The 23,168-nt window shown below is 36.7% G+C and overlaps 1 protein-coding gene across 3 annotated transcripts in view; it reads right to left on the bottom strand.

Moving 5' to 3' along the window:
• PAK3 (p21 (RAC1) activated kinase 3) overlaps positions 1–23,168 on the bottom strand; it is a 293,428-nt gene that overhangs the window by 44,054 nt on the left and 226,206 nt on the right. The window contains exons 5-11 of one of the 3 annotated variants that reach the window (XM_021718265.1): positions 21,945–22,007; positions 20,328–20,372; positions 19,001–19,154; positions 16,464–16,501; positions 8,035–8,166; positions 7,359–7,524; positions 566–629 (exon numbers count right to left, since the gene is read on the bottom strand). In XM_021718265.1, the coding sequence (XP_021573940.1) occupies positions 566–629; positions 7,359–7,524; positions 8,035–8,166; positions 16,464–16,501; positions 19,001–19,154; positions 20,328–20,372; positions 21,945–22,007 (662 nt within the window). The remainder of the gene's footprint in view (positions 1–565; positions 630–7,358; positions 7,525–8,034; positions 8,167–16,463; positions 16,502–19,000; positions 19,155–20,327; positions 20,373–21,944; positions 22,008–23,168) is intronic. The other 2 variants (XM_008069468.2, XM_021718266.1) reach the window with 2 other exon arrangements.

The following is a 23,168-nucleotide window of genomic DNA, read 5'->3' on the forward strand; positions in this document are numbered from 1 at the left end:
TGAATCAAATCTCTGGCAGTGAGGCCTGGGAATATTTATCTTTAACAAGTATACTAGGTGAAAATGATGCATCTCACTTAGGGATTATTTATCTGTTTCCTCTGATATCGGATAGTCAACTCTGTGTACCTCTGGATCATTTAATAAGGACTTTCCCCACACTCATTTTGTCACTTTCCAGTTTGACAAGGAAACAGGATCTTAACCATATCATTCCTATAGATGTAGGAGGAACAGGGATAAAATAATTTTTCATACAAGCTAGAAATTTATATAACTCTACTGCTTTCCTAGAGAAATCTCTTTGAATCTTCTAACTACATGGGATCGAAATGTCCCTAGAGAATTCACTGTCAGCTTGACAATAATGAAGGTTCCAGCAGGATGTGTTCCTAGGTTAATGAACAGTGAGCCTGCCAGCAAGAAAGGCCAATATTGAGAATGCAAAACACAAATAAAACACAGGAAATGAGAAGTACAGTTTACCAGAAACGCAAGCTGTTATTGAATTTTAATGTATGTTCCTGGTGCTCATTTTTTTATATTTCAAATAACAATCACTTACCCTTGACCAATTTTTTCAAATCTTGTGTATTTTTTCTTTGGGTCTCCAACACTCACAATGCTTCCTGAGAGACAGGTGGGGTAATGGTGGGGGGGGAGAGGAAAAGAGAGAGAGAAACTGATTAACTGGTATTCTTTTATTTAGTTATGAAATTAAGATGCCAGTCTATGATGAATACACAATTAGACTAATGCTCCCATGTAATTTCTACAATTTGTATAAAAAGTGATGCTTTCTATTTCTTAAAATAACAAATAGTAATATATTAATTAAAGCAGTAATAACCCATGTTGCTTATATTCAAAATTGATGATATTTGGGAAACAAAACAAACTGGTTACAACCCAACATTTATAAACAGTTTTCATAAAATGATATTATATATTAGGAGATCAAAATCATCTAAGAACTTGTCCACACCATTCAACACAATCACTATCTTCTCCGAATTGGAATAAAGTTAAACACTGTGCTACATTTAATTCTGCTGGACAAGTATTTATTGAGTAATGATTTTGCACCTAGTGCTGTGCTAAGGGTTACTGGGAGGGAAATGAGTCTAATGAAGAACAACGTTTAATTTTAAAGTTATGAGATTCATATAGGACCCTACTAGTATCCCAAACATTCAAACAGCTTTACTGAGATACGATTTACATACCATAAAGTTCACCCATTTAAAGTGCACAAATATATCCCTTCTTCATTACTCCTGCTTCATTCTCAATCTTATCTTTCACCAGTGCCCCACTAGAAACTTATGTTCTGACCATAACAAACTAATGGTAGTTCATGATCAGTTCTTGCTTAATAGTTAAACTTCCTCTCTTACAGCTCCAATAGCACCCTCAACCACCAATTCTTTATTCAAGTAACATTAAATAATTTCCAGGTATATGCCTTTAAGTTTTCTTTACATGCTATTCTCCACTTGAAATATCCTTCCCACATTTTCTCTATGGCAAGTTCGTATTCGTGCTTCAAAACTCAGCTTAGATGTTGCCTTTTCTGTGAAGCCTTCCCTGTGCTCTTTGAATTAAGTTAGTATCTTCCCTTCTCTATGCTACTACTGTATCTTCTCTCTTTTGTTCTTGCCCTTTCTCTATACTTAATGCATCAAATTTCTACATCTATCTATCTGACATCCCATTTTAAGCTGTGTCTTAATAACAGGAGCCATGTCTTACTCATCTCTGTATCCTTAGTGCCTCCTGACACAGTGCTGTGTACGGAAAAATTTCATACTCAATAAATGTTTGTTGAATTTAAATAAAATAAAATTAGGCATTTCCTTTTGTAAATGCCCTTATAGTTTAAGATAAGTGTTGGAGAATGTATTTTACTTGAGCTATGTCTATAGAATGCCACCAATTTGGAAATTTCTCAGTTGGTATTTTATTTTTCAAATTCTCTAAAAGATTTCTATATTAAAGAGAGCAAATCTGATTTGAGTTAGCTATTCATGGATAAGGACCTAGACTTCCTAAAAAATTAAATGATGATTTTTAAAGTCTTTGAAACCATAATTTTATTAAGTAGTTTATAGTTTTCTAAAAAAGTTTTACTATTAAGTTGCTTAGCAAACTCTTTTCTATAGACGAGCAAAAGCAAATAAGTTTCAGCCTAAGCCACTTTCTGAATTATGACCAATTGGCAGAGTTCAGCTAATAAGGCTTTATGGTAGTAAATTATTCAACCTTTATTTCCATGGTATGTGGTAGAGGAGAAAAGTGAAAATAAATCCTTTCACAAAGATTACCAAAAGACAACCATTTTGATGAGATTCTGCTTCTGAATTTAACTGCTATTCAAATGAAATGGCGTCTCCACCAGCCATTACTTTTCACAGGAGAGAGTGTGCTGCCATCTACTGATGTTAGGCAAGCATACAGGAGGCCTTGTTTACAATTGCAAATCACAAAACAAGCTTTTAAAGTGATCTCTTTCATCAGAGTCATTACAATTTGCTTTTATAAATTATAATAAAGAAACAACAACAACAAAAAACCACTGTGACACAATAGGAAATAAAGTAAGAAAAATCACCAAATCAAGATCAGTAGAAAAAAAAGATAGTAAACCCAGAATAATCTCTGACCAGAACAATTCCCTTAATAAGACACAAACTATTCATTTTAAAGCAAAGGTTTTAATAAAGCACTAAATACACTCGTATTTGAAAATGGGCTTCATGATGTGGCTTCAGTGGCAGAAAAGTTCATCAATACATTCTCCGACATATTAAGCTAAGTTGAACTCCCACCATTAAAAGATTATCCCTTTAGCATTATGAAGATTTTGAATTCTGAGAAAAATTAAAATAATTCTCTAAATTAATATCAGTTTGACCTGAGGATGAATTAGGAAAAAGAGCTTTGAGTGGGGAATGCTGGGGGAGAGGAGGCACAGGAGGAGTAGGTGATTATGGGGCCCAGATGAGGAAGGCCGAAGACAAATTTCCTGTTCTGCACAATTTTCCTGACAGTGCCTTTTCACATGTTTCACTAAGATGTAGGGGTTTCTTTATTTTCTAACAGATCCACAATGAAAAAGCCAGACTCAAGCTGCCTGTCTGAGTAAAACTGAAATATGTTCACTTCAGCCATTAATGATCTCTTGGTGTGGCCCCCCCACAATCAGTGTCTACATGGAAGATGAATGGCCTGAAGGCTCTGCGGTCTGGGCTGCCCATCTCCTAGTAATCAGTCTCTTGAGGCTGAAGGTAAGGATGATTTAGTAGAGGCTGCCATTTCCTCTTCCTCAGGCTTGTGGGGTTTATTCTGGTATGGATTGTTGGCCAGTCCTCTACCTCCCTGCCTTATCCCTCAGCACAGGCTCCTCTACCCTTTCCCCAACTTCCAATAAGGCTCTTATTGAGAGCAATGACTTTGCACAGGGATCATGCATCTGGGATTATTCCTGGTTTCAAACGTTCTGTCCCATTGTGAGAACTGACGACCCCATTTTTTGTACTGAAAAATATGATCACTCTAATTTTCTAACAGTAGAATAATAATTTCATACTATTATTTATTGTGATAGATGACTTACATACTTAACTCATTTAGTTCTCACAAAACTCCTATTATAAAAATACTTTTTTTTTTTGAGTTAGAGTCTCACTCTGTCGCCCAAACTGGAGTGCAGTGGCACGCTCCTGGCCGCCGCAGCCTCGACCTGCTGGGCTCTGGTGATCCTTCTGCCTCAGCCTTCCGAGTAGCTGGAATTACAGGTGCGTGCTACCACGCCCAGCTAATTTTTTGACTGATTGTAGCAATGAGGTCTTGCCAAGTTGCCCAGGTGGGTCTCGGACCCACAGGCTCAGGCAATCTACTCACCTCAGTCTCCCAAAGCATGGGATTACAGGCTGAGCCACCGAGCCTGGCTTAAAAATACTATTATTATCTCCATTTTTCAGATGAAGAAACTGAAGTTCAGAGAGGTTAAGTAACTTGCTTAAGGACATACAGCTAGTCTCTATAACTAGTCTTTATAACTCAGACTAGCTATAACTTATTTCAAAGCCTGTGCTACTGTATTCTCTTATTAAGTCCTAATACTCATGTAATAAAATTGTAACTTCCGTTTATCAAGCACCTATGGTTTGCCAGGTACTGCTGTTTAGATTTTTTACATGGATTTTTCTTATTTGATTATCATAATGATATGAGTTATTACTATCCTCACTTTTTAGATGAGAAACAAAGGCCCAGAAAAGTAAAATAACAGCCCAAATGACACAGCTACTAGCAATGGGTCTTTCTGACACCAATACTTGTCCTCTTACTATAGGTTAAGCTCCCTAAAATCCATCCTATAGAAAGAATCCTAAAGTGTAGTTGTGATTCTATCACCATTTGACAGATAAGAAGCTGAGGCTCAGAAGGGTTTAAATGAGTCCTCAAGGGTATAAGTAGCAGAGAGAAGTCACAGAGAGGGTGACAGTGGAGCAAGAGCAGTAAAGTCCGACATTCCAGTAGTATAGTTCAGCCTCGATCTGCTTCATGAGAAGAACTGCCCCATTTCCCTGGTGGTTCTACTTGCCAAGATCCACAAGTCCAAAACAAGATTGGCAGTCACAGGTGGCCCACTGGCTAGAGGGAAAAGGATTCTCTCTAGGTCCAAGCATGAAGCCCAATAGAAAAAAAAAAGATTTAATTCTTAATTAAAATATAATCAAAGTTAGTGTCCCCGTCTTCATCATGGTGCTCAGTACATAGAAGAAAAAACAATAAATGATAAAGGTCAATGCTCTAGCACCATTACAGTTCACAAGCAAAGCAAGATTTTGGCTCAAGGAAATAATGCTTGTTTCTCTGTCAGCTAACTTAACAATGCTATAAATGCACCTTCATTATGATTGCCTGATAATTGAAACAGACACCAAATAACAGTCATTTTTATTAAAGCAAGGCTGTTAGATTTTTTTTTTTTTTTTGAGTTGGAGTCTCACTCTGTCACCCAGACTGGAGTGCAGTGGCCGCTTCCGGCCACCGCAGCCTCGACCTGCTGGGCTCCGGCGATCCTTCTGCCTCAGCCTTCCAAGTAGCTGGAACCACAGGTGTGCGCTGCCACACCCGGCTCATTTTGATTTATTGTAGAAATGAGGTCTCGCCAAGTTGCCCAGGCGGGTCTCGAATCCATGGGCTCAGGCAATCCACTCACCTCAGCCTCCCAAAGGCACGGGATTACAGGCTGAGCCACCGAGCCCGGCTTAGGCTGTTAGATTTTTATAATCTGATATGTTCTCACAAGTCATGTCTACATGTCTAAAATAAAGGAAAAAATTAAGGCAATTGTCTAAATAATTGAACTTAAATCATCTAGATGATTCTTTCATTTTGTTTTCCCCTTTTACACAAATAGACAGTTGGGATATGCAGAAGCAAAGTGGGTAATGGAAAAAGTATAAATTTTGAAGGCAAACAGATCTGAGTTCAAACTCTAGCTCTGCCACTAATTAGTTTAGTGATTTAGTCACTTAAACTTTTTAAAATTTACTTTCATTGATCTGTAAAATGAAGATACTAAAATCTACCACCAGAAATTATTGTAAGAATTAACTCTGATAATGTATATAAAGTGGCCTGCACAGAAGGTCTTCAATAAAGTGAGAATTATTCCTGTTGTTACTACAGAAAATGGTTGGTATTAGTGCTAGAGATATATTTAATCATGTGTAATAAGTCAATTGCTAACTCAGGAATTGAAGTTCTGAGTGCTCACTGACAGCTGCAACCCCATCCTTTGCCTTTCCACACACAACTTGCTGAAAATGTTTCAACCGCAGTACTGCTGGTATTTTGGGTTAAATAATACTTTATTCAAAGGAGGAGGGAGGTGAATTGGACTGTGCATTGTAGAATGTTTAGAAGTATTCCTGGCCTCCACCCACCACCAGCTACTAGCACTGTCTGAATCACGACAATAACAGCTATCTCCAGACATGGCCAAATGTCCTCCAGAGGGCAAAATAATCCTACCGCCTCTACAGAGCCTCCCTGTGGCCTATAGCTGGAATTGCTCTCTTCCTTTTCTGAGGTCTGTTAAATGAAAACGACATAATCCTATTCTCTATTACATTTTATCTTCCAAATAAAATAGTTTTTTTTTCTTTTACAGAGATGAGGTCTTACTATATTGCTCAGTCTGGTCTTGAACTCCTGGCCTCAAGCAATCTTTCCACCTTGGGCTCCCAAAGTGCTGGGATTACAGGTGTAAGCCACCACATCTGGCCCATAAATTGCTTGATGACAGGAAATTGTTGCTGTAATGAGTCCTCCAAAATTTCTTGCATAGAACAGACAAATAGGAACTCAATAAAGATGCGTTTGTTTATTTTTTTTTTCATGCATTCACTCAAGCATTTGTTGAGTGCCTTTATGCAACAGATACTTACTAGGACTTGGACATACAAGGTAAGAAAAGTCACAGTCCATGCCATTGAGGAGCTCACAGTCTAGTGAAGGGGACAGACGAGTATGGTGTGATATTTGCTCCAATAAATGTGGTAAAGAAAAGGCACCCTTAACTTAGACTGGAGGAGACAAGGCAGGCTTTTGAGCAGAGTATTGGAAAATGAGTAGGAGTTAGTCAAATTGGCGTGGGGGGGGCACTGATTGTTGATATATAGCAATTTATTAGATACTACAACTACAGAATATGCTTCACACCTTTAACTCTGTCAGCAGAGAACCTATTTTCTTATTTTCTTGGCCCAGAACACCAGAAGGCAAATGTTCGAATGTTTTGTAAACTGTGGCAACAAGCATGAATGTACCAGCACATACACATTAATGACACTGTGGAAGGAGACTACTTAGCACTTGTTGGCTGCCTCCCTCCCCACATAGAAATGCTCCTAAAATAAGGGGGAAGGCTATATTATTTGAGGTTGCAAGTTTTCACTGACTGTGTTGGGCTTTAGGTTTTGAGGCTGACTTGCCTATCATCAGCTGGGGGCCCTTGGGGTATAATCATAAGATATTTTATGACACTACTATATCTCCTTTGAGGGCATAATCTTAGAACAAAACTCACTACTTAATTTGCTTTGTCAAGTTTTCACTTCAATTGACTTTTTCAAGTAAAAATATCGTATTTCTGTCAAATAAGAAGTGAGAGAAAGGGAGTGATCTGGCATATACATTGGGTCCCTGACTTTTTGTCTCATGACTTCAGAACAGCTGGAGTTCATACAAGCAGACTTAAACTTCTAAAGGATCCATTACTTTTCTAAATAGTTTCTAAGAAACCCTTCCATGAAGAAAGTAATGATGGCAGGAAAACTCACTTAGCTTCTCTAAGATCTCTTCATCTGTCATCTTGGATTTTTTTCTTTGCCGATCTGTGTTTCTATACAAAGTACTGGAATTGGCATTCTCAGCAGAAGGTGGTGTGACCTCTTTATTTGGTGCTGCTGGTGAAGCAATGGATTCAACCACAGAACGAGTATAGATCTACGAGACAAAAATCAAAAAGTTCTACAATTAAAACAGTAGGCCAAGGGAAGAGCATGAAGTCAAGCTGTTGTCATATCAATGAGTTTTTAAACACAAGTGGTTTTCTATTTTAAAAGATTTTTAAGGAGCTTAAAGTACACCACCCTTGAAATATCTTGAGAGCTAGCCTTTCGAGGTCCCTATACATGCTCTGATAATTCTGGTCTTGGTGCCTTTACTTATGCAATTCTTCCTACCTGGTTCACATACATTCACTTCCCTATCTTAACTTCTCCAGCACTTTCATAACTTAGCAGTTATTTATGTATTGTTTGGTATTATTCTTTGATGGTTTAATGTGCTAATCTTGTATCTTCAAACAGCAACCTCAAAACCTGGGTTGTATCTTAGATTCTAGTTCTGGGACATAGAAGATGCTTAATAGGTAATAGTTGGTTAACTATACTCTAACCCTAGGACTATTCCAAGGAGTTTTGAATCATTTGGAAATAGCTACTTGTGACTTACTGATTTTGTATGCTCTGGTCTTGGTGCAATAACTGGTGGGGGCTCATTGTCATCTTCTTCTTCTTCCTCTTCTTCGTCTTCTTCTTCAGACACAGGAGGAGCCAAAGGAGGCTCAGATGCTGTTTTTGTACTCTTGTGACAGAAACAAAGTTTAAAGACCAGTTATTAACTCCTCATTGTTTTTCCTCAGAAACAAGACAAGGGAAATGAAATATTTAAGCATGTAGGAATAGGACAGAATTACATCTTTTACAAATGAGCAGAATCGTTGACAATTTGGTGGCCAGGACCTGATCATTTTCAGAGATAAATTCATGTCATGGTCGAAATGATCATGAAGCATAAAAATATATATTTTTTAGTTTTTACTGAGTTAAAAAACAGTGAATGGTTATTTACCTCCTTTTTTTAAAGTTCAATATTTTAAATACATTAAAATCGAATTAATTGCTATCAAATCCTTGAATCTATACTGAGCAGACTGTCAATTTGTTGACTGACAGTTTGCCAAACTGAAAAGGGCTATTTTCTGCCTAAAGATCAGAGCATGCATATGGATATAGTATTAATACAGCTCTGTAAATACTCACTAAGAACAAGCAAGCCAATAAATGTTTCTTCCCAGTTCAGACTCTTGGAAAGAAGCACTTGGAGAGTAATAGACATGAACATCTAAGGAATAACCATCTATATAAATAATTGCTCAATATTAACCAACAGGTAAATGATGATTTGCAATATTTTATAAACTGCAATAACAACACCACCAGCCACAATGACAATAGCCACAGCACCTAGGGTCAGTTCTTGATCATTCACGTTAATGCAGTGGCAAAATGGTTCCAAAGTTGGATTTTGAAAGAACTATGGCCGTAGTTCTCAAAGTGTGGCCCCCAGATCAAAATTATCAAGAAACTTGTTAGAAATGCAAATTATCAGGCTCCATCCAGACCTATGAATCAGAAACTCTGGAAGTGGGGCAGCAATCCACCTTTCACATGATCCTGATGCATGCTTGAGTTTAAAACCATGAATTCAGTGTAGGTCTACACTGTTTAATATGGCAGCAACTAGCCACACATGCCTACTGAATACTTATAATGTGGCTTGTCTGAATTGAGATGTGTTGTAAGTATAAAGCACATCCCGGACATTGTATACTTAATGTAAAATATTTCATTAATGCCTCATATTGGTTATATGTTGAAATGCTGATGTTTTGAATATACTGGGTTAAATAAAATACATTTTTAAAATTCATTTCACTTTTTTACTTTTAAAAATTATGATTACTAGAAAATTTAAAGTTATATATATGGTTTATATTATATTTCTGTAGGTTAGTGCTATTATAGGTAGTTTTTGGTTTTTGTTCTATTTTCTTTTTGTGTATTTATTTGATTTTTGTTTATGCCAAGGGGGTAAGTGGCCTAATGTAATCCTACAACAAATTTTCATTCTTGGAGGACAAAGCTCCTGAGGCAGTTTAGGTAACCTATTAATAGACTATTACGTTGCAAGACCTCAGTCTGTGATTAAAAATTCAACATAGCTTTTCTACAATCATGTATAAGCCTATGGTCAAGTAGTAAGGTGTAATCATATATCTGATACGAGCCAGCAGGATTTATTTTTGTGAAAAGAAAGACAATCATGAATTTATGAACAAGTATTTGAAAGAATATTTGATTGCCCTGATATATATGCTGAGTCGTTTATAGATTGAAGTATGTACAGATGCTGAGTGTCTTATAGATTGAAGTGTGTATGCTGGCATTCTAATTTATGTACTTCTATTTATTCTTAATTTGGCCATAACTATTGGACTACTATATGGTATTATAGCTATGTAGACAGCAACATGTGTTAATGAAATTACATTTTCAGGTTTAAAAAACACACACACTTTTTCATGTGGAAGACTAACTCTTCAGGGCACTTCAGTGGGCACAGGGAGAAATGACCTTTGGGTTATTGGAATGTGCTTTGATACTATGTTCCAGAAAGTTTTACTCTATTTTATGCCCACTGGGATCAACCAATCACTGTTCCTTTGTAGAAAGGCAGAAGCTGCATATAAACGAAAAACTTTTTCATATAACAAATAGTATTATTTTATCCATTAGGCAATATGAACCTTGCCCAGGTATGATCAGCTTTACGTGGGCCTATGAAAATGTTTGAAGTCACAAATGAATCTTCAGTTCCAAAAAGCTATAGAAAATGATAAAATCTAAATTAATTAACGTCTAACTAAATGACTACTAAGTATAGCAGTGTCAGCTTAACTAGTCATTTAAATCCAGCATTTACAAAAATTTCATCACACTGAAAACCAATTTTAGGTTGGATTTTCTTATTTAGCAACAATTCTTGAGTATTTCACAATGATTTACCAAGAAATTATATGTAACCATAAATTGTTACTTGTGACCAAATAATTTCAAAATCAATATATTTAAAATCATTCAAAAATTAACAACAAAAATATAAAGTGAGGTATGGGGGTCCTTTAATATGTTTGAAACAATATATCATGTGGCCTCCACAAGTGAGTGTATATATAGTCTATAAGGCTTTAAATGGCCCCAGTGACAAATATAATGACTCAAGGTCAGTTTTCTTGACCCAACCCTTAGACTGGTACAAAGACCAATCGGTGCCTACTGTCCAAAGAGTAACCTCTGTACTTCTCAAGTCTTGATACATCACTTGATAAGATTCATCTGTAAAATTTCATTTACTGTTACTAAACATTAATGACTATCTTTACTATTCTAAATTCAAATGGACTTTCCCATCTTCAAGGATGAACTAAGGGGACTATTAGAAAACCTGAAAGTTTTTGTCTTCTGAAGGTTTGTGGTAGAGAAATAAGACAGAGATTTTTGTTTACAGATATTTTGCCATGTTGGTTGGCTGGCTGGAAAGAATGTATGGCCTTCAATGGCTAGTATGAATTTTGACTGGGCCAGAGAGCATTAATTTCCCAGCAAACCACCTAAGACACCAGTCCTTGGTATTGAGAGCTAAAATTAACATAATCTTCTGCTCCTGTGTTCAAAAATACTGGGACCAGGCATATTTTTCTATCCCTGTACAAATAACACTGGGACTGGGCAACTTTTCTTTTTCCTTTGTTAAACAATATCAGAATAGACATTAATTTTCTTATGTTAAGCAATGCTGAGAATAAGCAGAAATAACACAGCTTTTCAGTTTAGGAAATATTTGTTTCTGGAAAATACTCTGAACCAACTAAAGTAGTTTATTAAGACTAACAGCTTGCTCACTAAGACTTGCTTCAAGACTCCTACCTTGCTGTATCCACCAATGCAAAGCCATTTTATCATAAACACTGTTCAATCATAACCCATTCCTCACCTTGCAAGACCTACTCTAAAATCACACAGCCCAGGCCCTGAAACCCTAGAAATACTATCCCCTGATGTCCCATTTCTAAGATACTACGACTCTATCAAAGTAGTGCTTTCATGCTGCTGTAAGTTTAATAAACTTAGCTTTACTTGACTTATAGGTTTTTCTAGTGATCTTTTCTGGAGTCAATGGTGCAATGTTTCTACACTCTTCCTTCCTGGCTGAGAATTACTATGTCTAATATTTCTAAACTTGTAACAATATAGATAGATGGGTGGCAAGTAAGGAATATTTTTAATCCTATTCAAAATTAGATATTTCTGACACTCTTAGTATGCCACACATTGGGGCAGGGAGGTAGTTATTAACCTGAATTGGGTCTCCTGAAAGACAGCATCCGTATCTTTTTATCTACCTGTATTTGAGTTTAAGCCTGCAATCATCTTTGACTTCTTTTGACTCTTAGAATTCTGAAGAGTTTGGTCTCTATCTCCAGAAAAACAGATAGACACATATATCTATATATAAATTCAACAGTTCATAGATCTTCTGAAGCCCACCCATGTACTCCACATTCTGAACTCTGCTCTAGAGAATACACCAGCTAGAGAAACTACCTTTAAAAACTCCCTTTTCTTTAATTTTTAAAGGTCAAAGCACCTAGAGGTAAGGACTTTGGAGGCTTTAGATAATACAAAATGTTGTTTGGGGCCACTTTTGGTACTTGCTTAAATGTAGACTTTAGGGTTTTACTTCAGACCCACTCTCAAGAGTACAGCCCTGGAATCTGCAATATAGTAGACTCCCCAGAAAATTCTGATACACAGTGAAGTAAAAGAAACACTTAAACTAGATGAACAAAATAAACCAGGACTGTAGATCACAAAAGGGCAATCTTTCAGCTGAAGACACAGTTTCTCCAGGCACAGACAGTGACATATATGTTCATATTATCGCTCTTACCTTCCACTTGGAATACTAGTTCAGAATTCTAAATACATCATTTCATTCTCAAAAGTACAATAAAATATACCATTTAAAAATGAGCCTCAAATTAAAAAGTAGGTCCCTGAACAATGTTTGTAATTTAATACTTTAATAGCATAGAAGGTACCACAAGTGAGGAGTAAAGCAGATGTCATGACTATGAGATGCATCACTGAATTCAATATTAGTTACAAAGCCATGAGTTTAAAACATTTTGGGAATACAACATTGCTTCTATTTTAACTTTCACCCAAGCTAATAAAGGATGCCCAAACCTGTGATCAGTTCAGGTTATGTTTATAAGGGGTAGTCAGCCTCATTACTTCAGGTTCTGTAAGATAGCTAGCTCTCCTGGAATGTTTCTGATTAAAAAAAAAAAGCATACACAGTGCCAAGTGCACTTTCCTCTAGAACCACAAGGAAAACACAAGGTGCAGTTCTCTGTTCCTAAGGAACTGAGTCACACTGAAGTGATTCAAATGGAAAGTCAGAGTCCAATTCAGTTCAATCAATCAATAGAAACCTAGCTTAGTCAAGCTGTTCAATCCATTTCTCCACCTGGAAGTCCTACCAGCCCTTCAGACTCATACTGTTCAATAAGAGACTCAGCATCTCTCCACAGAACTCTGCTTCTCCCGAAAGATGGCATCCTTATCTTTTAATCTACCTGCATATGAGTTTAAGCCTGCAATTATCTTTGACCTCATTATTTCCTCCAACATCCAATTCATCTAAACATCTCTAGAATTTGAATGTAATCTCCATTCCTACTGCCAGAACCTCACGTCTGGCTCTCATTACCTCTGGCTTGAACACTTGCATTTACCCCAAGTAGTCCCTATTCATCCAGTCTCATCTTTTGTCCTTAATGCATTCTGGGCATTTTCTGTTAGATTACTCAACCATAAGATTTAATTACCTAACTCTCCTGCTTCATAACACTACAAGGGCTTCCTACTGCACACTGGAAGAGCCACATTCCTTGTAATACCACTTAAGGGCCTTTATGATTTGGCTTGAACTTAACTTTCAGGGCTTATATTCTATGATTCCCTTCCTTGCATCTCAGTCTTCATTCAATCCCATACCCCCTGTTCCCTTGCTCTCCTCACCAACGTGCCCTTTCCTATGCTTTTCCTTTGGCTTAGAATGCCCTTCCCATCTTCACAGATCCCAATCTCATCTAACTTTCAGCATCTGGCTCAAATGCCACCTTTTATATGAAGCATCTTCTAACTTAGCATTTAACAAATAACATAAGTACCTATTTGGTACCAGATACCAAGCTTAAGCCCTTTAGACAAAGGTCTGCTTCCCTTTCCCTCTCCAGCTAAAAGCAATCTCTTTTCTCTGAACTCTCATAGGAAATTTACATATTTTATGGTATGTAATACCGTCCATATTGTATTTTGCTTCTTTATGTTTATATTTATCTTCCCCTATCATATTGCACTCCAAAATTCCTAGGTCAAAAAACACTTGACAAATTCATGTTAAATAAGTAAATATCCAATCATTTTAGCTCCAAACAGTGAGGTCATAGTTTTTTTTCTGATGTAATGGAATATTTTGGCTATTACGTAGACTTAGTTTTAATCCTACAAGTAAAACCAATAGCAGCAATCTCAAAAGAAACAGTTTATATCTTAGGAGAAAATCAAAAGCATCCTATCAGGTTGGTGTTTTAAATAACTGACCAATCTAAAAATAATAATAATAATTTCTTTGCCAGGATACCCAGCCAGGATTGCACAAGTATGATATTAATTAAATCAAGGGAGGTAAAATATGTGTTGGTCATGGAAGGTTGCATATTTATCTTTCCCACTGTCCTATTGCCTCCCTTCACATGCTGTTTTCAGTGTGGCACAGGAAGCTGTCCTGGCAAAGGAGGAAGAGGAGGGGAAATGACCAGTCAGATGAGAGAGCTACATTCTATTCTGTTTTGGGTAACCTGAACAAGGCACAAGTACCATGGCTTCATAAAGCCTCATGGAGAGAGTGTTTTCCCTCTTGCTGCCATCTAAAAATAATAGTAGCTTACATTTAATAAACATATATTCTGTGCTAGGTACAGTACTAATTATTTCATATGCATATCTTATTTAATTTTAATACAAGTTCTAGGAGATAAGTACTGTTATTATTCCCATTTAAAGCCAAGGAAAGAGAGGCTCAGTGAAGTTAAGTCACTTTCTCAAAGTAAAAAGTTAGTAGAGGAATTAGATTAAACATCTGTGTCTACAGCATCACTCTTTTTTCATTTTATTTTTAATTGTAGTAAAATATGAATAACAAAATTTACTATCTTAACCATTTTTAAGTGTATATTTCAGTAGTGTTAAGTATGTTGTCATGCAACCATTACCACCATTCATCTCTTTTCATCTTGCAAAACTGAAATTCTGCACTCATTAAATCCCCCCACACTCCCCTTCTCCCCAGCCTCTGGGAACCACCATTCTACTTTGTGTCTCTATAAGTTTGACTACTCTAGGTACCTCAAATAAGTGGAATCATGTAGTGTTTGCCTTTTTGTGACTGGCTTATTTCACTTAGCATAATGTTCTTAGCATAATGTCATAGCATGTGACAGAATGTTCTTCCTTTTAAAGGATTAATAATATTCTATTGTTTATATATACACCATATTTTGTTTATTCCTTTATCTGTTGATGGATAGTTGAGTTGCTTTCACTTTTTTTACTATTGTGAACAACACTGCAATGAACATGGGTGTACAAAATGTTTCTTGGAGACCCTGCTTTCAATTATGGGTATATACTCAGAAGTGGAATAGCTGGTAATCCTATTTTTAATTTTTTGAGAAACTGCCATACCATTTTAAGGCCTTTATTCTTTACCACTAATAATTTACTGTTGCCATACTGGTTGTTTAGGGTGATGTCAAGCAGGGCAGCATTCTATCTTCTATAAAACAAAAAGCCCAGCTTGGCTATCCATGACTCTGAATAAACAGTTGGGAGACTTTCACTAATGCTAAGTTTTTCACCCCTAAGGAAGCAAACGAGGCAGGAAATAATTTCCATCAGGATATCAAAATAAAAATCAAAGAAAGGGAAGCCTTATCTGAGATCATTTTCTACCTAATGTGTGTGAGTATTCTTTCAGATACTATAGCACTTCCAAGAAGTATGTTACTTATTTTGCAGTCATGACTCTTGAAAACATTCGTGAATTTGGGCAAAGTCACTTCCATCACTGTACCTCTGTTGGCACAAGTGACACTAAAAAGTATATACTCTTAGGACTTTGGACAAGTTATTTCATTTCTCCAAATCTCAGTTTTCTCATCTATACATTGGGAACAATGATAACACTTACCTGAGTTGCAGGAAAAATTGACTGAATATAAAAATAATATTAGCCCACAGTATACACTGTAAGTGTACAGTATATGTGTTCAGTAAAGAGACATGGCTATTAATATAATTATTTTCTTCAAGATTCTATAGGTGAAAAATAGAGACATTTGACTACATAAAGCCCTGAACATGAATTTTCACAGTAGCTTTATTTGTAAAGGCCAACAACTGGAAACAGTCTAGAGAGCATTTAACATGTGAATGGGTAAATAAACAGTGGTAAAATCATACCATGGAATACTACCCAGCAATAAAAAGGAAAAAAATATTGATACACAATAACTTAGATGAATCCTAAAAGAATTATGCTAAGTGAAAAAAGTCAGTCCCAAAAGGTCACATGCTGTATTATTTAATTTACATAAAATGTGTAGAAAGGCAAATATCACATTAGTGATTGTCTGGAGCTAGGGTGAGAGTGGGTGAGGATTAACTGTAATCAAGCATGAGAGATTTTACTGGAGTGGTGGACCTGTTCTAAAACTTGATTGTGGTGATGGTAGCACAGGTGTATAATTGAACTGTACCCTTAAAATAGGTGAATTTTATATAACTAAATAATAATTTTAAAATTGTTTTTAAAAGATTCTATATCTAAAAACTGAATCTGTGCAATTATATTCTGTTAGGTCTCTGGAAGCACCATTCATGAGAAACAACTTTCAATTTTTCACTTACCGAAGGATGGGCTGCTATGTATCCATGCGCACTTTTATCTGAAAAGTGAAAATAAAGAGATCACCTTTGTTTCATAAAAACTGCCTCATTTAGAGACCATACTAAAAAAAAAAAAAAACAACTGCATGCTTCTGACCAGAAGAAAATTCTCCAATTTAGCATTAAACAGATAATATGACTAATTACAGAGTTTTTCTTAGAATAGCTCACACCATTACATCATCATCATATTCTCACCAAATCATTTTATAGACCTTAATGAAGACCTCCAGGAATGGAGGAATGTCAAGATTACCTACTCCCGCTTGCTACAATTCTATACATCTACAGTAGTTCCCCTTTATCCCAAGTTCCACTCTCCATGGTTTCAACTTCCTGTGGTCAACCGTGGCCCAAAAATATTAAATGGAAAATTTCAGAACTACATAATTCTTAAGTTTTAAATTGCATGCTGCTCCAGGTGTGATGAAAATTGCACCATCCTGCTTCATCCCACCTGAGATGAGAGTCATTTCTTTGTCCAGTGTAACTACATCATCTACACAACCTGCCCATTTGTCACTTAGTAGCCATCTTGGTTATCAGACTGTTATGGTACTGCAGTGCTTGTGTTCAAGTAACCGTTATTTTACTTAATAATGGCTTCAAAGTGCAAGAGTAACTAATGTGACATACTGTTATAATTATTCTATTTTATTATTGCTGTGTATCTCTTATTGCACCTAATTTTTTTTCTTTTTGAGTTGGAGTCTCACTCTGTTGCCCAAGCTGGAGTGCAATAGCACACTCATGGCTACCCCAGCGTCAACCTGCTGGGCTCTGGCGATCCTTCTGCCTCAGCCCTCCAAGTTGCCGGAATTACAGGCGCACACTACCACTCCCAGCTAATTTTTGATTTATTGTAGAGACAAAGTCTCGCCAAGTTGGCCAGGCTGGTCTCGAACCTGCAGAGTCAGGCAATCCACTCGCCTCGGTCTCCCAAAGTGCTGGGATTATAGGCTGAGCCACTGAGCCCAGCCATTACACCTAATTTATCATAAGTATGTATAGAAAAAATATAGTGTGTTTAGGGTTTGCTACTATGCAAGGTCACAGGCATAGACTGGAGGTCTTAGAACCTATTTCATGTGGATAAGGGGGGACTACTATAGATCTAGGATTTGTCCCCATTTGGTTTCTGCCTCTCTTCCATGCTCCTTCCCTTCCTCCTTTCATACTTCCTTCCACCTTCTCTTCCTACCCCTATCTTCTCCCCCTCTTCCCCTTCTATTCTATTAGTCAGTTTCAACACTAGAGCATTCAGAAAATATATGGTGAGTTTCATTCAGCTCAGTATAGTGCAAAAACTCAGATACTGTTGAGTTTTAACACCTTTGTCAGGATTTCATTGTTGTAAGTTGAGAGAATTTGGCATATAAAAATAAATAATAAACAGCAGTGGTTACGTAAAGAACAAACTCTGAGAATCTGGTTACACTGAAGTGATTTACTGAATACATTTTCAGTTCTGGTTGCCTATGGTTCTAGCTTGGGGCACAGCTCCTGATTTCCTCACATTAAACATTGTTTGATGTGTCACCAGGATCTCTCAGACATTTTATTCCATGTGGAAGATGAATATCATACACAGTTTTCCTTGATGGCTTTCTCTTTAGGGTTTCAACATTGGAGAAGGGCAGTTAAGCAATCTTCTCACTTAAAATAGTTGAATTTGCATGTGAATTTCCATATGCCTTCAAGTTTGGGCTCTGATATTTGATATGGCTAAATTAGATGCTACCTGCCTTCCAATTGTATCCTTGCACCATTCTCAAAGAAACTTAAAGCATGCCCTAGACTAAATCCAGTGCTAAGAGTTAGAGGCTCTTTATAGCTGGCGTACTCATGACAGTATTCTCTTACTTCTTTAGATGTAAAATAATAAATTGCTCTAAAGAGACAACTCAGATCATCTTTCTCAAAATGTGAAAGTATTGTTTGGTATATATTTTCAGTTACTTATAATGTAACTTTGGACATCAAAGCTCCATGGCTAGGTATACACGCTAGCAAATGAGGTCAAGATTTGGCAGTAACATGGCTATTTCAACTTATAAAAATAGTGAGACATGGTTTCTTTTTTTCTGTATGATTTTGGGATCTGATAAAAATAACTTGGCACCACAAAATTTATGCCGTTTCATCATAGTGTAAGTCAACGAATCCAAGGGATTAAAATTAATTTCCAGAGCCTGATCCTAAGTGACTAAGTGTCTTCATGCCAGGTAAGAGACAAAACAATAATTATAACTGCTGATTTGAGTTAACAACTACCGTTTCATGGAATAATTTATTTGGGTTCCAAAAATACTTGAGTAATATAAATCTCCTAACATCAACCTCAAGTTCCAACTCATCTTTTGGTTTACTTATGCTGAAGCCATTTGGAGAAGGTACTAGAACAGACTTCAAACGTTCTACAAACATTTTGTTCTAATCATAAGTCTCTGAGATTAGAATTACTTCTTCACCTTTTGATATCCTAAATGTTCTCTTACCTCCTGATGTAAAGCTCATGTATTTCTGGTTGTTGACTGTTTCTTTGGAATCATAGAATTTGAGCACATCTAGAACAGCTTGTGGGTTCTTCTTCTGTTCCAGTTTTGTTATGTTGGAGGTTTGGAGTAATCGTGCCCATTGCTCAGGAATGCCCTGTGGACAACCAAAGGAAAAAAATGGCAGCTCAGAACATTCTGCAGCGGCATTTTCATGTTCCAGTTAAGTTCTTCACCAAGAAGCCCATGCTACCTGTAGGATTACTCTTGGGAAACTGAAGTTACATTCTAGATTTAAAGTTAGTAACTTAACAATGCAATCATTCTCTTTTCTAATTAAAACACATAGGTAAAACTAGGATCCAACTTAAAAAGGGTGGGTGGGATTATGACTGTGATAGAAAAAAAAAGCGCATGAAAATCACCTCCATATTGACTCTGCTCATCCATGAAATGATGTTTACGGCTTAGCTTATTTTATTTCTGGCGACTCAGGGCAGACATAGCAAGACTTCTCTAAATTTGTGCACAGCATAGTATAGTGCAGAACAATGGGTTTTATATGACTGGAACAACATAAGCTGTTTCTGGGCATGTTATAATCAAAACATTTTTAAGGATAAAACGAGAGTCTCACCCTTGGTCAGTTTATACTTTGTAATCATAAAATGTAATGTTTTGGGGTCTAGAGCTTTAATATAAAGGCAGATTGGGAGGAGACAAAATAGAATTGTGGAGGAGCAATAACCACTGAGATGCGAAATAGTAACATTAATGCTGCTTTGGGCATTCTCCCTGCAGCTTTCTCCAGGGTGTGCCCTCCTTCTCCTCACCTCCCACTTTCTCTTCCTCCTCACTTCATTTATAGGCCACATAGAACCTGGGGACTGTGAAAACCATGCCAAATCCTTGTGAGAATTTGTAATAATCTAAAGCATTTAGAGCAGAGAGGAGGGAGTATTTAGAAGTCTAACCAAGGAGAATTGCAAAAATTACACAGAGATTAGCTTTGCATTGAGCATTCAACATTCTTTCCTACATGTTCAGCCTACAGATGTCCCCATTTCATAATTAACCAACCTCCAAGAGCAACTTGGAGAAACAGACACACTATTCCTGAAGTGCATCCAGACACAATTTATGTAGCTTTGTCCTATGAAGTCTCGGCAAAACAATGTGTGACGTGGGCCTCCAGAGTTTGGGAATGACAACAAAAAAGTGAGATAAGCCAAGCAACAACTCTACTGCACACACATGAACCTGCTGCTGCAGTGCTATGACATCTCAAAGAAGCACTTTGATGCAAGCTTCTTTTGGGCCTGTGACGCACCTCTGGGAGCTTCCCTGGGCACATCTGTGAGCCATAGAGATCTGGCTGTAATGGACGTAAATAAAGAAAGAAAAGAAAGTTAAAACAGAATGTGGGACAACTTAGAAGGTGGGAGGAGATGAAACCAATGGGTCTGAATGGGGGGGGTCCCTTCTAAAGTGGGGCGGTTACGAAAATAGGGAGGTATTAACTAAATCAGGGACAGGACAGGCTACAGGACAACAGATTTAAGAGAACAAAGAAAACGACAATGCTCCAAAGTTTGGATGTATAATTCCATTTTTGGCCAGATGCTACCTCCATAATTATGTAATAGTAAGAATTACTAAATGACTAGAAAAATTACTAAAAGGCAGAAACATGAATTTGGAGGGAAGAAGGATGGCATCATGAAAAGCTTCACAATAATTTGTAAGTTGTTTTTATAATCGGGTGATCACAGGTAGCCAATGGCCATGTGATAACTTACAAATTTCAGTTCCCAATTCTAGTTAATCAATTTGTTTCACACTGAAAGTGTGTATGTGGCTAAAATTCAAAGGATGGCTATGTGGTAATGCTGAATTTTTGTTCTCATTGATATGCTTCTTCTGTACTTTGTAGCTAAAGTCATGGCTGGGTTAGAGAAAACTAGATAAAGAACTTTCCCACACAGTCAGACTCTATGATTAAGGTTCTTAGACGTTTAGACCAGGGAAGGGGAAATCATTCCATTTCAAACCATATGTATAAGAATAATTTTTATTTTAGTGCTGAAGTTCTGAAATCTCACTTCCCACAAAATAAAACCAGATATAAGGTAACAGCTTTGTTGAAATAAAGGTATCTCACAAACATGCTTTGACCCAACTGGTTTGATTTGGGATATACGTCCTTGATTCCTAGTATTTGGGGTTACTCCAAGCACAGTGAAACGACACTTTTACATGCATTCATCACGCAGTTTGATGCTAAAGCCTTAAGCCAAAAATTTGAACTCAGGAGCCCATGCATGATCCCAGTTCTGATTCTAAGTGCAATTAATAGCATTTGGTTAATACTGTAATGGCCAAAGGAGTTATTAAGTGTTATAAATTGAGGTATGCATTACACATAACCACTAGAGCAGACATTACTGGCATGATCAATACCATAATCATTACAATATTTGCAGTTATTATACATTCCCATGGCACTTATAAACTTTTGTGATAAATAGTCTTGTAATCACTAGACAGCAGAAAAAAATGCTGTCAATTGCAGAAAATCCTCCAAACAACTCTACTTACCACATGACTACACTGCTGACATAATTTCTTTTTCTAAGTTGAGACAAACCCATTTATCAATGAAACCTGAGTTTTAAATTTGAATGTATGCCACAAAGGCAAAAGATCAAAAAGCCATTTCATTACTCCAAATTGAGGCACTAATCCCAAAAGTTAGACAGCTAATGGAGACCTAGGAGTTTGAGCATCAGAAGCAGGAGCACATATCAATGCCTGACCATGTATACAATAACAACTAGATGTACATCAAGCTGGGGGTTGTCCAGTGTAGCCCAGGAGAATGGCAGCATGATATAACAGGCCAAGCATTTATCTAATTATAAGAAATGATAATTTATATCACTCATACCATTTTTCCCTCTGATTGACTTGAAGCGACCGTCACAGGTCTAGAGGTCTGGAAAGGGGAGTTCTGAAGTATTTGGGACAAAAATGTCAATATAAAGGGTAAGGACTCATAATAATTTAATATCAAAAATCTCACCTCCCAACCTACATTTAGCTTCAGGGTCCAAGTGTATGAACAGGTGTATAAGTTTATATGGGCCAATTAGCCAGAGGGTAATCACAAAGCAACACACCAAATCAGAGTCCAAATATTCAAAATAACAGGCCCTTGTAAGACAACTAGATTAAACAGTTCAACAGAGCACAAAATTCAGCCTCTACAACCACGATAATCAAATTTAGCAATATAATCCCCTCCCAACACACAATGAATTAATGCTACTGCAGCAATTAGGACCCACTTCTAAATACTACCAATAAAATGACTTTTTAAAAAAGCATATTATCACTGGCATTTTAAACTTAATAAACAAAATGACACAGTAAATGAAAACCATAGGTTAAAATAGTAAAAAAGAAAAAAAAGGGCAGCATTTGGCATCTTTAAAAATAATATATGGACAAACAGTTACAAAAGATCATCAAGATGACAATAAAGTACTTCCAATTTCCAAATTTAGCCTGTTTTTCCATATAATCAACCAGTTTCTAAGTGATTGCTTCCCAACAGCTGTTTTATTTCAAACTGAGGAGTGGGGAGGGGAAAGGGTATTTGTTTGGTTTGATTCAGTTGAATCCAACTGTTTTGCATCAGTGGATATACTGCCCATCACATATCCCGCTTCACCCTTCCCTGATTGGTTCTTTGGGTTCTAACTGACAGCAAAATAAAAATGACTGGTGCTGCAATCAGCAAGATGCTGGTGATTCACTTTCTTTAATTCCCATTCACAACCCATGAAGAAAAAAGTAAGAGCTAAAGATAGAGGTATTGTAACATAAGATGTCATGTTAGTTGGAAAAGTGGAAATAACAAAATATTAGACAGCAACCAGAATGCCACAAGAGGAAACCGGAGGAGAAAACTCACATCAGAAATCAAAAAGAAAGAAAAATATGGAATGACAACAATAAAACATAAGAGAGGTTTAAACAGAAGAGAAGCATATAGAGAAAACAAAAAGGTCAAAGCTGGAAAGATAAAGTTCTTAAAATAAAAATTGGAAGCATTATTAGACAAAACTTTGATAAAGTTTAAGGGTTTTTTCTGTTTCAAATGTCAGGA

This window comes from Carlito syrichta, unplaced genomic scaffold (assembly GCF_000164805.1).
Source record: "Carlito syrichta isolate Samal-C Ts95f unplaced genomic scaffold, Tarsius_syrichta-2.0.1 Scaffold312060, whole genome shotgun sequence".
NCBI lineage: Eukaryota > Metazoa > Chordata > Mammalia > Primates > Tarsiidae > Carlito > Carlito syrichta.